Source organism: Rousettus aegyptiacus, unplaced genomic scaffold (assembly GCF_014176215.1).
Source record: "Rousettus aegyptiacus isolate mRouAeg1 unplaced genomic scaffold, mRouAeg1.p scaffold_m13_p_2, whole genome shotgun sequence".
Lineage (NCBI taxonomy): Eukaryota > Metazoa > Chordata > Mammalia > Chiroptera > Pteropodidae > Rousettus > Rousettus aegyptiacus.
The window spans coordinates 141357507-141374357 of NW_023416295.1; the positions used below are offsets into that span (position 1 = coordinate 141357507).

Consider the following 16851-nt stretch of genomic DNA (forward strand, 5'->3'; position numbering starts at 1 on the left):
TACATGGGGATGAATCTGTAGCCTGACCAATGGAGGTGACCACCAGTGGTAACTTGGTGAAAGTGGAAAGGGAGGATGGAGGTGAAACTAATGTATTACCTCATTTAGGGGAGATGCCTTCATCTCAGGATTGTCATGCCTGTCTCAGCCTTGCCTTCATTAGCCTCCAAGTAAGTCTGAATCATAACCCCCATAAACATACTGAGTAAAAGAAAAGACAGCTCTCTAATGGACAGACAGCTTTTCAACCTTAGATCTCTTTCATTAAAACCCCCACGTATCTCAACACAGAGATAAGATTAGAGTGAGAGCTACTATTGGAAAGTGATTATTTTGTCATTGGCATTCTTACCTCCTTCCAAAAAAGAATTGGAGCAGCTTATGGGGAAAAAATACAGTACAATGGGATAGACCAGGAGATGGAAAACTTTTTTTTTTTTGCAAAGAACTAGGTTGTAAATATTTGAGTCCTTGCTGGTCATACAGTCTCTCACAACTACTTAGCTCATCCATGGCAGCATAAATTAGCTGATGCCTGATATAGAACATTGTGCTACTACAGACCTATACAGTTGAACGGAACATGCTTTTGGATTTCTGGAAATTATTTTGCATTTTGTTCAGCCAAATAGTAGGTTAAATTATTATGTGGCACACAGATTACTGTGGAATAACTCTTTTAAATTCCAGAATAGCCATTATAAAACCTGATAAAATAAGCATGTTGTTTTAATATACCACATGGTAACATAAAATTGAACTTGAGGAATGAAGATTGTCTTTAATGATGAATGGCTAGTTGCCAATGTTGATTTTTTAAAAAAATTTCTGGCCTACTTTTCACTTTTCAGTTCTTATTCTTTGCAAACTCCATTTACTCAATCCTTTTTTTATCCTCAATTCATAAAAATTCTCCACACTAATATAGGTCCAATTTTTCTAGCTCCATTACAACCCATCCAGTTTATCCTGCTTTGGGACCATTGCAATTACTGATGGACAGATGACATCGTTATCTGTCCATGACCACGAGTGCTATGGGAGTAGCCATTCTCTGGGATGCCTCTCTGTGTCAAATTGGTTGACCAGTTGGCCCAGCCTCCTTTCACTGTGCTCAGCTGGCTTCTCTACTTGTCATCTTTTTGCTGATAACATCCTGCTGCTTGGGTCATAGTTTTCTAGTCAGTAGCTGTAGGCAACTTTAACCTTAGACTATGCTCTAAAACTGAGGTTTTTATTTATATGATTTTTCCAACGAGAGTTTTAAAATGAGCTTACCACTTCATCAGACACAGTGTTGGAAAATAGAGAAGTTGGCTTTGCATGGTACTCTAAAATGGAACAGATTTACAGATCCATTGTGACTACTTTTCCCACATACTTTTATGTCATTGTTTTGCTGTATGTGATATAAATTGTGACTTAACGTTCTGTCACCCTAATTTCACTTGGTCATCTATTTTAAATTCATGACCGCAATCTCAAGTAGGAGCCAGACCCCTCCATGTTAGCGGCAGCCCAGGTGTGCACATGGAGAAGCTTAAGAGTCCTGAGGCTAAGAGGAGGGAAGGCTGTGGAGTGGAATGATTGGCACTGAGCAAAGTCTGAGGCCCGGCTCTGCCATTGACCAGCTGTGAGCTCACCTTATTCAACCTGTTTCTGCTCATAGTGTAGAATCACTGGGAGGTTGAACCAGAGCAAGCCACCTAAGACACTTGGCACAGTGACTGGCACGTGGGAAGCACTGAGTACTTGTCAGTTATCTTTACAGTCTTTGTTATTATCATCATCGTTGTCTTCATCACCATCATCATGAAATTGTCACAGCATAATGTCAGGAGCACAATAAGGGCTCCTGTTTCTGCTTAGAAAAACATAAGCCAGTTAACTGCTTTTTTTGATTCTCTATATTTCAATTTACAATCATGCTTTACATGATCAAAAAATATTTGTAATGCTACTCAAGATTAATCTTGCTCCCCTAACCTTCTTTTATACCTCATCTTAAGTAACAGAAGTTAAATTCTTGACCTAAGAGCTAATGGTAGTAACATGTTTTTAAGTTTTTGATGTTTTAGCATATTTTGGAATTTGGAAATAGGTATGTTCAAGTTTAACAGAGGAGCAGAATCCTAACAAAACTACCCTGTTAGTTAAAAAAAATGAAAAGAATGTTTATCAAGAGAAAGAAAATAGTGGCACATATTACTAACTTATTTACAATTGAACATTAGAGTTATCACCTAAAACTCCAAACTATAAACATAGTATAAACATATTTAAAGTTATTTAAAAGTGTAACAAAAATAGGCAAGATATAAGAAAGTAATCACTTTTCTGGTCGTTTTTTAAATATACTATCATTGCTGGATTTTTCCATTCCACTCGGTGGTGAGTATTTGTACAAAATAGACACTAGGAATGCAACTGAAAATCAGAGGCCCTTAAGCAGAGTCCTCCCAAGACATTCCTTTTTGTCCATTATACACATTCACTTGTGAAGTCATTCTCATCGTGCTGGATCTGAACCTTATAGAAACCCTTCTTCCTCATTTCTGTGTAATGTATAATTCAGTTGTACCTGGGGTGCTCTGCTTGGCTTTTGGTCTAAGCCTGGCAGGAGTTTTCCATATCATTAAATAGCTTGTTTTATTCTTTGCCTTCACAGGGCAATTACACTTTACAAATCACATTTTTTAATAAGAAAATGATTTACCTACCCCTCTGGTGTTTATACCTTAGTTGGAAGACTCACTGAATTTATTAATGGAAGAATTAGTTGCATAATGGAAAAAAGGGGTTTCGAACATCAGTAACAGCTTTATTTCTTGATTATATCCTTTATGATTCTCAGCAAGATTTCATAGTCAATATTATTACTTGCTCTTAGTCAAAGTAATTGCTACCTTTTGAGTGATAATCTTAATTTTTAACTTTTTATATCTTTTAACTTTATGATTCATATTCTTATAAAAGCAACTGATTACCACTTAGCCTTACAATGCTTGTGATTGTTTTTAAACTCTTAAAAAGGTCAAAAGACAATTTTTGTAACTCCTGGAGCCATTCTGTCCTTATTATTTTCATTCTAAACATAACATTTCTATTTAAAGGAGCATACCTTTTTCTATCTTGTTTTAAGAAAACAAAGAAATATATAATTAGGACTCTCAGATATAAAGCAGCTAAAACAAGTCCATTGGAAATTACCTATTGTATTGGAAAATACAAAGGAGACTGAAGTGATTGATTGCCAAATTCTTAGGTGGTTCTCTATGAGTACAATGCCCAATGAGCCTATAAATTGATAGCAAGTGTGATAAATATAACCTGGAGAAAATCAACCTCCCCATAAAAAAAACCCTAAAATTCCTTATTTTTATACATGCTTTAGGCAACATAGACAACATAGAGTATTAGAAAGAAAGCAAGTTTGTATGTAACGTGAGCTTTAATGTTCCTATGTCCACATGATTACACATCAATATGCTGATACTAAGGTCTTTAAACTTTTTGCTGACCTGAGACATAATAAGAATAAATAAAATAATAGATATGGTACCTGGGATTGTTTAGGAAGGAAAGTGCTACATAAATGAATTTCTGCATGGATGTTTCAGATTCAGCGTCCCAAAATTTAACTCCTGAATGTACACATTCATTGTTCTCTGACATTGTTTTTTCACCCCAGTGCATTCTACTAGTTACCCAAACCGAAATTCTTGAGATTTCTTTGTCTTCTTTGTCTCTCTTTCTCATTCTTATCAAATCCATCAATAGATCCTGTCAACTATACTTTTAAAATAAATTTAGAATCTGACAACTCCTCTCCAACTTCATTGTTATCCTCTTGGTCCAAGCCATCATCATTTCTCACCTGGATCATTGCTGTAGCTGCCTACCTGGTCTCCCTGCTTCTGCCTTTGTGCTAGTGGTCCACTCTATTCTCAACACGGTGACCAGAAGGAGTCTTTTAAAATGTTAAGTCAGGGTCTGTCCCTCTTGTGCTTAAAATCTTCCAATGGCTCCTTATTTCTCTTAAAGTAAAAATCATAACCTTTATAATGGCTTAGAAAGTTCTACGTGTTCTACAACCCCACCCCCACCCCATTACCTGTCTTGTTGCTTCCTGAGCTCATTTCCTACTGCAATTGAGTTCTGTAGCTGACTCTTTCATCTCCTGCAAGTCTTTGCTTAATTACCACCTTCTCAGCAAGGCCTACCCTTATCACCATGTTTAGAATTGCAACCCACTTCTTGCCCGTCTTACTAGGCAGATACCCCTTACTAGGTGTTGGTGTTGTGTGTTCTCTCTCTCTCTCTCTCTCTCTCTCTCTCTCTCTCTCTCTCTCATCCTCTTGAAGAGCAGAGATTTGTGTGAATGTTTTGCTAACTGATGTGTTCCAAAGAACCTAGAATACTGCCTGGAAAATACAAAGGAGACAGAAGTTATTGATTGCTAGAGATCACCTATAAGCATGATTCCCAAAGAGGCTATAAAGATATGACAACAATATGTATTTGTTGAATGAGTGAATAATCTGTGATCATGTTTTACCAAAAGAACCACTGCTGAGGATGGGAAAGTTTTCAGGAGTACTTTGTCAAGCCAAATGAATTGGGGGCAATGTCTCACAGCACCCTTGATGCTCCTATACTTTCTATGTCTCTCGACAGGCAATAGGGGACTGAATAGCATGACCAGTCACAGTCAATAGCCACATATGTAGCTGTGTAATGGAAATGGAAACTGGTCTTAAAAGTCACCAAAGTATTTAGAGGGAATAGGTAAGTATAGAATGGTATACTTGGAGAAGAAAAACCTAATGGAAAACAGTAAGATAGACTATCAGATATTTAATTTATTAACCACTCACTGCTTCCAAACTATATACTGACTATGGAAAATGAACATGAATAAAATCCAGTAGCTGCCAGGAAGAGCATGATTTTCTCCACTTCCATTCTATTCTCCCCACCCGCCATCTTTGGAGGAACTAGACTTCTAAACACAGATATGATCTAAACATGCCTCTGATCTGCCAAGAAACCTTCCTGCTCTCAGCGCTTATCTTTCCCAGAGCCAAGACGATGGTGTTGGATGGCTTAATAAAGTTCTTTAAATCTATAGTGATTTTTATGTGGAAAATGGCAGCCAGCTAGTCTATATCTACCAAGGATGAACAACAGAAAATGTGTTTCAACTGTAGCATGAAGGTTGTAGCTGAGGCGCAGGGAAAATTTTCTGTTTCTATACAGAGAGATGATTTTGGGGGGGACAGGTTATAGAAACTCTTAAGGTGGAAACTTTAACTTTGTTCTGCTTGAGCAGTTTATACCAGCACTTCTCAAAAACATGTCTAGCATCACACAGGTCATTAGGTAAAGTTACTCTAAATAAAGAGTGCATTTCAGAAACACTAGGTTTTAAAAAGTTAAACTTTCTTTTTTTACTGGAGGATTTTGGAAAGTCTTTACTGTGTTCTAAACAGCCTTGTGAGTTTCCAGATGGGATGTATAGTAAACGGCATTTCTCAAATATATTCGAATTTGAAATCCTTTTTGGGGGCTTCTTGCAGGACTAGTGTTTTCGTAACATGCTTTGGAAAATATTCATGGAGATATATGAAGGTGGGTAGATAAGAACTTTGTAGTTTATTCTTGCTGCCTTATTCGTCTTTCATAAACAATGGCCGCCACCACAGCATGAACAAAAGCATTTTTATATTATCATCCCTTTAACGATACTCCCTGAAAAAGAATTCCTTTTAAACCATTTATTTTAGAGTTAGAGTTTCCAACCAGTCAATAGCAAGTTAAAGGTAAGACCTTGAAACAGATTCATGGAATCATGTTTTCCATTGTATTGTAGCTGATTAGAAATAACTAGAAATGCATACGTGGGTGTTTGATACAATGAGCGTGACTGCTAAGACTCATGATGGGATAAGGACACTACATGGCCACCCATAAAACCTTGCAGTTTGAGGAAGCAAATATCACCTAGAATAGCTGATTAATAGGTATATGAAGTGACAGTTTCCAAAATAAAGCGACATTGCACATCTCTCTCCACATGTAGTTTGCCTTGTGACTGGGCAAAGTTAAAAACCGAATCTTCATCTGCTTAGCTGTTGATTTAAAAAGAAGACACTTGGCAGAGTACTCTGTGTTACCTGAGTAGCAAGCAAGCTTTTCTTACCTCAGAATGTAGTTCCTTTCGTGGAAGTTTCCTGTAGGAAAGTTGGGGGACAGAGAAGGGACTTCCTCAAGCCTCATGATTAGCCAGTGTGTGGCTGTTTGCTAGTAAATGATTGTGTGTTAAGCAAAATTTCGTCTAAAAATTCCTTTAATTTTTGTAGCCCATCTGACTCTAATCATCAGAGGTCTTCAGCATTTACAGAAGAACCTGGCAACTTTAAATGGCCAAGCTGGCTTAGGCAGTTTGTGATCCAGGACTCTGGCATTTGGTATTAGAAAGTGATTAATTGGGAAGAACATTTATTAATGTCAGCCTTCCTGATATTGCTTTGAACATTTTCTCCATTCCAGGGGACCACAGTCCCTTTGATTTAGGTGACTGGCTGGTGAACTCTAGTTTTCCGCCTATTACAGATTTAGGTGGTCGCTATGACAATGTCTTCACTTGGGAATAATTCAGTGCCAAAACTTGTTGGAGAAACACTTTCATCCTTTGTTTTTTTTCTCTAAAACAGTTTTTTCCTATTACCTTGTAAGAATTTTCCAAGGCAAAATGATTCCCAATTAGGGATTATGTGGTCAAATTCTTGCTTTTATCTTTATGTCACACCTCATACATATCATATTAAGCTGCTTCCTCTTAAATACACTTTAGAGTTTTGCATTGTTACTATTTGGTGGAAAACAGTCCTCATAAAACAATGATAATAGGCATTTAAATGTCTGAACTCAAAAATTACAAGGATTTGATACTATTTTAAAACACAGAGCCTTTATATTCATCCTACATTCATTAGTTCATTAAATTTGCCCTTTTAAGTTGTGTAATAGGCCTTTTGAATATACAGTCAAAGGTGAAGAAAGAACATTATTTAATTAAATCAGTTATTTGGAAAAAGCACTTTTAAACAAATTCTGGTGAAACAAAATGATCCCCCCAACTTTTAACACTATATGTTTCAATAGTAAGAAAGTGGATTTATCCAATGAGATGCAATATATTTTTATTATAGAAGATACTTTGATTTTAGATGGGTGCATTAACAGGAATCAAATCCACTATTAATAGTAGTTCCTCCAGAAGCTCAAGTATACAAGTAAATCTCACTTTTTTTTAGCTGTTAAGAGAGAAGCTTATTAAGTTCTTTATTGCTTTCATATATTATAACCTCAAAGTAAGCCAAACATTACTCTGTAATTTGTTTGATGAAGTATAGTGAATTATAGTCTTTAAGAAATGCTGTTCTAAAATATTTGGATCTTTACTGTGTGGAACTGTGGGATTTTTATGTTTTTTTTTTTATTATTATTCATTTTAGATTATAAAGAGAAGGGTCTGTCTTCTGTGTGACAATCCCAAGTGGGTAGACGAATCATAATTTTTAGTGAGTGTGACTCATTGTGTAAAAAAGCAAAATATCTTGTCTCTTAACAAAAAAAATAACTCTATAGTGTCCTGCTTTGGAAAGTTTTGACAGAGAGACATCTCCTTAACAAAAGTATTTGAACAATAGTCATAGGTAGAAGACTTCTGCCAGGTATGTATATTCCCATAGGAACAAAACTACGTATGAAAATGCATCTAACTTTCCTCTGCCTCCCTTCCTCTTCATCAAAGCTCAATTCACTCATGACTTCACTGGCATGGTTAAATCTATCCTGGTTTTTAATTTAATTCTTACAGAGAGGAAAAAGTGGTTAATTGTTGCTGCTTCCTTCCCACACCAGGTCAACTTATTAAGTTATAGTTCTTGACCTAGAATTCTTTGTCATTACTTGTGTCACCTTCATTTTGCCAGCCAGAGCTAGATGAGATGAGCATGATCCAGAACTTGAGCCACACATTCCCCACTGCCCTCCCCCACCCCCCCCCTGCCCCCCCACTCCCCCCACCCCCGCCCACCACCTTCTGCTCTAGATAGGCATAAGACTAAACTTCTACTGACATTTTCTCTCCTTGGTTCTTATAAGCACCCTGTCTACCAATGGCCCTCCTCTGGAAGGACCTCCCCTGGATCTAGAAGTGTCTAATGGGGTTCCTAGTAGCTTCTCCCAGTTCCTACTTTCTCCTGAGTCCACCCAGCTAGCTTTGATATCAACACATATGAACACATATCTCTTAGAGCAACACCATTATTTTGATTTTCCAAATCTACCCTCTTGAGTGAATTCCGTGTGTGTGTGTGTGTGTGTGTGTGTGTGTGTAACAGATATATTTCAAAATTAAATTCTTATATCATAGTATCACATTTATGGAAGATTTATACATAAACAGTTCATAGATAAATAGTTGATATTAGAAATAGAAGCTTACAGCAATAACAAGTTACAGAGCATATGTATATTAAAATTTAGAAGGCCTCTGTCCCATTTAACTGTCCATTTAGCTCATTCATTATGCCTCTGTGGTCACTAGAATGTGAATGTTCTCTTATTTTCTTTACTAAGAAGGGCAGTTTCATCACAGTATTTAATTTTGTATATCAGAAATAATCATTATCCTCTTCTCAAGGCTTCTCAAAATAACTTGACTTATAATTCAATAATTAAGATCAGTCAAACAAGTCACCGTTATCCTATTGTGGCTGATGGACATGGATATATCCATTCTTTAAAAAGCTAGCTGTCAGATTGAGCATTTGGAGCATCTGAAACCACTCATAAAGACAGAATACTTGACAAGGAACACATTCTGTGCCACATGTCCTGCTGATCCCTGTATACTGTAGAATACCTGTGTCTGAATTTATCTGGCAAAGTAAATCAATGGTACCCTCTGTCACAGGCCTTGGTGAGATTTTCTAGATTATCACAGCAATACCTTGCTTGGCAACCTCCGAATTACTGGGTCTTATCTGTTGTCAGTGTGTTTCTGCGACAAAACCAGAAGGCAGCGAAGGGCTGAAACCTGCCCATCTCCCCCGACACACACTTGACTTTTGCTTTAGAGCCCAAAACCATTTAGGCTATGAAAAAAGGACAGGCTTGCAGTGAACCAGACCTCAGTTCGAAATCCTTGTTTCTCACTAATTGGATCCACTTAGATAAGTGTCTTAAGCTCTCTGAGCCTCAATTTCCTCATCTATAAAATTGAGGATAATTACCTACATCCTAATATTATCATGAAATTCCAGTGCGACAGTTTAAGTAAAGTGTCTGGCATATGGTATGAATGTAGCAGCTATTTGTTTTTTCTACATCCTCTACCATTTGCCACTTACCAGGTGGCTTTTATTGGCCCCTCCACATGTCTCCCTTCCATAACACACATAAAATAATTTCAAAGTTCAACATGACTTCAGAATAGATTTTATCTTGCCCCTTCCTTCCTTCTCTCTGGTCTTTCTCACTCTTTTTATTGATATATAACTTTCTGGTGCCTTTTCCATTTTTGTTCAGAACCACTGATAGAGATGAAGAAAGTTCATTTCTCTGACTTCTCTCATGTCTCCATAAATTCCTGTAATAGTTTCAAGAAAAATGTTTCTTTGGCAAGATTTTTTCTAATTTACTTAATTTTTGTAACTCCTTACTAGTGCTCAATTAATTAAGTGAATGGTGTTTTTGCACTAGATTGATATTCTTCATCATGTCACTTCTAAAGACCCTTTTAAATATTTTTCGCTTTGATTTTTCTTTAAACATTTAAAACACACCTATGCAGAATGTAACATACATTTCCAAATAACATTAGGAATTAGTCTAGTCTCAATTAGAGAAAAACAATCTGGGAGCTTCGCTCTTCCACCCGATTTAACCCTGAAATACAATTGCGTGCTCTTGTGAGATGAGAGGTTCCAATCTCAGTAACCAGTGTTGGCACGAAGATTCAGACTGGTGATTAAAAACAAACCAAACAAAAATTTCTGTGCAAAAAATGAAGTCCAGAACCAAAGACCTGAAATTGAAAATGTCAGTTTATGAATGTTCTGATTTTAATCTGCCTTTGGCTATCTGTTCATTAGCTCATCTGGCAGTGTTTCTTGGTAAAGAAAGTTTGGCATGGAAAAGAGCTGTGTTTAGATTGGCTCAGAGAAGACAGAGTGTACAATCTACTTTTGTCTCTGAGGGGGTATAATTTCTTCATTCATTTCCTCTTTTATATTTTTTTCTCCCCATGCATTTGTGACTAAATTTTAGAGTGCATGAAAGTGAGGAAATGATATCACCAGCTCGAGCCAAGCAAAGTGTGGGTTGGCAGCTATGCTATTGAGACTTTGAACCTAAGCCATTTTCTGTCCCAATTCAACTTGTCTCGTTGCTTTCAGACTAGGGAGGAAAAAAATGTAAGCAGTACCTTTCCATGCTTATATTTGAAATATAAATTGTGTTCATGTCGTGGAAGGACTGTCCTTAAATCTCTTGCAGTGTGACATTGTGACCAGTGAGACTAACTTGAGGCTCCAGTTAAATGTATAATCATCAAGGAATTTGGCATCTATGACCGAAGCTCTGAGAATCAGCTTCCAATTTTTCTTATTCTCTCTACTCTTAAGACAGCCCCAAAATTCCTCTTGCCTTCTGCATTGCTTTTATGGAGTTCAGATTATAGATATTATTTGAGTCATAAGAAGTAATCTGTTGCATTTCATATCAAAATAGAAATACAAGTTCAAGACTTCCTCTTCTCCAACTTTCAAGAGATTGGTCTCAATCTCATTTACCAGATAAAAATCTCTCTCACATTGGTATTTGTCTTTAATGTTTTTATACAACATTAAAATTTTTCTGTAATCGCAATGGCCTTAAAAAGGGTGGGTCATCCAAGGGCTGAAAAAGAATGGACATACAACAATGTAAGGATAGAATCCAGTCAAGAGTGGGCTGGAGCCAGCTGCTGTCAGCTGACAAGGGCCCAAATTCTGTCTCTTCTTTGGAATTCAATTCTCTGCTTCCATCCCCATACTCTCACTTTGAGCTAAATTATTCGTCAGTGTCCTGGAAGGAAACACATGGCACAGCCAATGGGATAATTGAAAAGTTTATGAAGAGACCACGTTCGGTGTTGTGGGTAGGGTTAGTGGAGCCAATATGCAAAATGACACCTAACAGATGGCCTGTCACCAGTACCAGGTGAGAGCTATAATCATGGAGAAGAGTCCCAGATAGGAACTATGCCTTTATATAGGCAAACTGAACCAGCACCAGACAGGGGTAGAAGAGGTGGGAGATGTAAAATTCAAAGAAAAACACAGACAACAGTAAAGATCAGGTAGACAGTAGAGCAGCTCAGAGGGAATAAGTTCAAGGAACATTTATGCAAAGCTCAGACAGAATCCTATTGCCCCAAACAACCCAACTCAATTCTGTCCTTTCTCCAGTTTGGCAGTTCACTTTCTGGTATTGAAAGCATCCTGTTTGCCTTCTGAGTTAGTGTTTTAAGACCAGTTCTCCATCCATTTGATGGATTCTATATTATCATCAGCCTTGAGAGTCTCTAAGGCATTTACAGTTTCAAAGTTCGGGATATTTTAAACAAACCTGAGCCTCTGATTTGCTCAAATGGAGACTCGCTGATGTATTTCCTGTGGACATCAACAGGGTTGTTGGACCACAGAAAAATTCTTAAAATGTACAAAAGCAACACAACAAGAGCCCCGGTCTCTAAGTTTTGCAGGAAGTAGACCTACAGACCTGTACAGCCTCGAAGAATATTTTTAATAGAAATAATACAATAACCTTCTGGCATTTTTGTTGATTGTAATTACAGCTATTTGTGAAAGACCCAAAGGTCTGAGACATTTGAGAGTTTGCAACAGGAATAAATCTTCCCCAGAGTTGTTGTGAAGATTAAATTAGAATTTATTTAAACTTACACAGATTGCAGGGTTAAAATTTGGGAGTCACTAAGCCAGAGGATAATCCTAGCTCACTGCCCAGCTCAATGGTGATTCCTGTTGAAGAATGCATAGTCTAATGGAGGAAGTAGATCTATAAACAGATTCAAAAGGAAGGCCTAATAAGAATGCACCCATGCCAGTTGTCAGCTTGGCAAACGCCTTACTCCCAGGGCTGAAGAGCTTTGCTGTCATCAGCTTCCCTGGATTGATAAATAGGATACAGACAGCTAGGGCCTAGAGCTGCCAAATATATTTTAGGATAGGACTGCGCTGTACGTAGAACTATGAGAGCGTGCTTACACTCTGAATGCACTGTACACTTTATCTGAAACCTGTTTAGAGGTAAGGGAGAATATGATAATAGTAATAATGATGATAATTACTATAATTAGGTCTTTTCTCTGGCTCTCTGGAAGGGAACTGCCTGCAGTGGATGTTGTCTGTGCTAAGTGGGACAGGGCAGAATCCTCTTCTCATGACCACTCAGCCACATGCTGCTGGCCACAATACATGTGTATATATTTAAGTCTGTGTGTGTGTATGTGTGTGTGTGTGTTCTCCTCTGTGACCAGTGCTTTGCAAGGTGAACTGGGAGTTATAAGGAAAGGAGATAAATCATAGCTACTAGGCTAGACTTGAATTCTGGAGCTGGATTTCCTTGGAGGTAATTAATGGTTCTGAGAAAAACTTTAGCTACTTGTCAGATACATTGCTGTGCTGATAGCAGCTGAGGGACTTTCTGGGAACTTTAAGAGGAGTGTTAAGAGATTTTTACCCCTTCTAATGTAGGGAGCTATTTCTTGGAAACTCCCTAAGTGAGAAATAAAATCAAAACTAACATTATTATAGTGATTCTCTCACATATTTTTCCTACAAATGCAGTAGCTATCAGTGTTCTTTCTTTTGTTTAACTGATTATCAAATTAAAGCTCAGAGAATTAAATTAATTTGTCTGAAGTTACACAGTTAATCAGATAAATAACATATATTATTAATGACTATATTATTAGCTCTTTTAATTCTCATGTCTTTTCACCCCATAGTGTAATTTGGAATAAGTAAATTTCTATTTGATTCTTTTCATAGAATAAATGTACTTCGTATACTTTGGAAAATGTTGCAAATTTTCTTTTTGTCCCTCACTCATATTTCATTTGCATTTCATCTGACTCTATTAGGCTGAAATAAGCTATAAATTAGTTAGGCAACTTTGTCACATATCTGATCCACAGGATGCAAACTTGGATTCCCTCCCAGTCTTTCTCATTCTAGGAAATCCAGCCACATCCATGACATATTCTTTTCCCCAAACTTTCTGCTTGGCTCATCAACTGACAGTTTAAAGAAATATATTTTGGAATATTTTCTAGCTCGCTTGACTGAATGGGGAGGAGGGAAGACAAAGGATATAATCATCAATTTAATTTGAGAATAAAGAATTTTTTCATGAATATTATTTTACTAAAAATAAAATAATAAAACTTCATTGAGTTCAAGTGCAGTGCCAGTTCAATAGGATATTTTAAAAACAAAGAAAACACAAAAGGGAGCACTAAGGAGTGGTAGCCCCTGAGCCTACAACTCACAACTCCAATACTGTGGACCTTCGTTGATCAAGAAATTTTTGTGATGATCCAGCTCTCTGAGCCATGAGTCTCACTTGTCTCATTTTATGGGTTAGGCATGAGAGAGCTAATTACATGCTCCTCAAGGTGACTAATAGTGTATTGGTGGCAGGGCCACGACTTGAATCTAGACATCAACTCCTGGACACCAACTTGCTTTTCTTTCTATTACAGGTAGCTCCCTATTGCCTCTAGGTGAAGGTCAGCTCCACGCAGAGCATACAAAACCTTCATGACTTGTCATCCACCAACATATACAGTTTTACCCTGGTTTGTACATTCTGGAATTTGCCCAACTGTGACCACCTCCCATCACAACCACTATAAAATTTGCCTTGCAAACATTACTATTTTTCAAACTCAGATTGTCACCTCTATCAGAAAACCCTCTCTACCTTCTTCCCCTTCTCACACCCAATTTTCTCTCTTGCCTGGAATAATGTTTCACTTATTGATTTATTCTACTAATGTTTCTGAGCATCCACTAAGTGCCAGGAGGCACTGAGCTAAGCATAAACCATGAATGAACCAGTGAACACAACTGGCCAGCTCCCTGCCCTAATGGAGTTTACAGACTTAGTGGAGACACTTAGGACAGTAAACAAACAGATAAATATGTTGTCACAACTAGGATGATCCCCATGAAGGAAATAAACACTGTTCTTGGGGCCTGAAGTGGTGGGGATCCTGCCCACTTCAGGGGCTCAGTGAATGAAGAGGGAGGCAGGCACAGAACTGGGTGTCTGCTGTCACCTGATGCCTGCCTTCTCCCAACCTAGTGGCAGGTGAAGCACTCAGCAGTTGTGCTGAGTAAAGGACTTAAACCTATGCCCACCACAGTAAGGAAGATGGCCTTTGGTCAGACGGGAAGTGGTGATATTGGGAGTGTGAAGGCAATGCCTCATTCAGATCCCTAATGAGGAGGGCTCTTCTCTAATAACTGAGATGAAGGACAGAGAAGTGGCTTGGTAGATAAAATACTAGCTAGGGATGTGGAGAATGGCCCAGTTGGTGTTCTGTTTCTTTTAATTTTGTAGGATTAACATATAAGAAGAATTAAATTTTCTTTAGAGATTTCTAAGAGAAGACAGGTGAGGTTTTTTTTTTTTTTTTTTTTTAAAAAGTATTTAAACTTTGAAAAGTTGAAAGAAGTATTCAACTACCTTCAAAAAATGAAAGTGCACCTCTAAGAATTGAACATCAACCTCATATCGAATAGTAAGCATTGAGTTCATGAGGAACACTGAACAAGACACTCATTCTCTGGGATTTATTTTTAGTTTTAGCAAGAAATACTTGCTTTTGATGTCACAAGATTCTTATGAAGGTGTTTATTCTTTCTTAATTATGTAAACTTTAAATTCTTGAACTGAAATGTACTTTGTAAACTCAGTATAATCTAAATTACAAAGATAACGTGCAGCCTTTAAATATAATGAACTTAGTACTTTTCTCACCTATTTGTTCTGTTTTACAGGATCATAGAAATATGACATTATTGCATCCATTAGAGTTGAAGGCTTATTATACAAACTTTTTTTCTCTTTTTATTTAATCTTTTAATTCTAAAGAGTATGGTTACATTAGGTAAAAATTGAGGTCATTACTTACAGATCATTAACTACTTAAGGGAAATTGTCCAAATTACATTTATTCATATGGAATTCCTCTCAGAAATTTATTACTCTATATGTTGTGGTCAAAAAATAAATAAAGATTTTAATAAAATCCAGGCAACAAATATCTCAAGATGTTTAAAATCTTTTACTTTGTAAACTCAAAGTATTAGTAGTTCATATTAGGATGTCTTATTTATATTTTTGAAATTCTTTTATTTAGTCTTTTACAATTATTAAAAGTAGTAGACTATCTAAAATGTTCATAAGAAATTTTTAAACTGTAATATGGAAAGTTCTTGGTTTAAAAAAAAAAGTTTTTTAAAGAAAAAATACCACCCAATATATTAGGGTTTGTTTTAAATAGGCCTCTCTTCAAATGTGTTCATATCATATACACTCATGAAAATACAAACTACTCTTTACAGTGTCCATTATACCATGTTATTAGTAATACACAGAATTTTTTTCTATGAACTAAAAGTGACAGAAAATTCTTTAATATGTACAATATTACAGAAAAATGCTTTGTCAACTTAAAGAGTTACTATTATAATGAATTTTGATTCCAAAAAATTTCATGGGATAAATAGTTGCTTACTTGGCTTAATTTGAAACTCCTAAAAACTCCTTAGCTTGGTGCTCCAAATTTTACCATTGACATTTAATTTTTTTATCTAGGCCCTGCTTCTCTTGGTGGTGGTGTGTGTGTGTTTCATATATTCTATTTTGGGGATGACATTTAATTTTCCATGATGCCTTAGTGAGCTTGAGTCTGTCTGTTGCTTTGCTCCCTGGAAATGAGTCACCTGGGGCGACGGGGATTCTGAAAGGGACCAGGACCAAGAAGCAGAGCTAGAACCAAGTAGCCCATAACAAGGAGTAATGGACACTGATCATATTATGTGAATATCAGATGCTTCCGGGTGGAGAATGTGTATTGGGTACTTGTGAATATTTTGACATGCCAGAGGTTTTAGCCTGAGGGCTTTCTCTAATAAATTCAACACACTGATTATTGATCTAATTTATTCATTCTTTCCATGAGAACTTGAAAATGAAAGAGATGGTTAAATGCTGACTGAAGTAGAATTAAACCAAAATTAATTTGTCTTTCACTATTGTGTGTTTCAGAGACTGGAGCACAAGGAAGTTTTAGTGGGCTTGTTGTTCCTGGTTTTCCCGTTCATTCCAGCCAGCAATCTCTTCTTCAGGGTGGGTTTCGTGGTGGCTGAGAGAGTCCTTTACATGCCAAGGTAATTACTGCTCATGAGTTCCTCTTTATGAGACCTGCTCTCTGTCACCAACACTGATAGTTCCAGAGACAGTGCTTTGGTGTATAGCAATGAGATCCTTGTGGAGGCAAGGTGCTTATTACCTCAGCTTTAAAAACAGCCACAGAGAAGGTCAGATGAGATCAACTTTGCGCTCATTCACTCTAGTTCTCAATGGCTTACCTCCAGCAGAAATCTGAACAATTAAATGTGAAACATTTATTGGAATAGATTCATGATTTTAGCATCAATCATTTGCCTCAACATTTGTTTCCAAATACCTATGTTTTATTAA

The 16851-nt window shown here is 37.0% G+C and overlaps 1 protein-coding gene across 4 annotated transcripts in view; it reads left to right on the forward strand.

Moving 5' to 3' along the window:
- TMTC1 (transmembrane O-mannosyltransferase targeting cadherins 1) overlaps positions 1–16851 on the forward strand; it is a 228356-nt gene that overhangs the window by 124483 nt on the left and 87022 nt on the right. For all 4 annotated transcript variants that reach the window (XM_036236727.1, XM_036236728.1, XM_016152030.2 and 1 more), the window contains one exon: positions 16417–16538. In XM_036236727.1, the coding sequence (XP_036092620.1) occupies positions 16417–16538 (122 nt within the window). The remainder of the gene's footprint in view (positions 1–16416; positions 16539–16851) is intronic.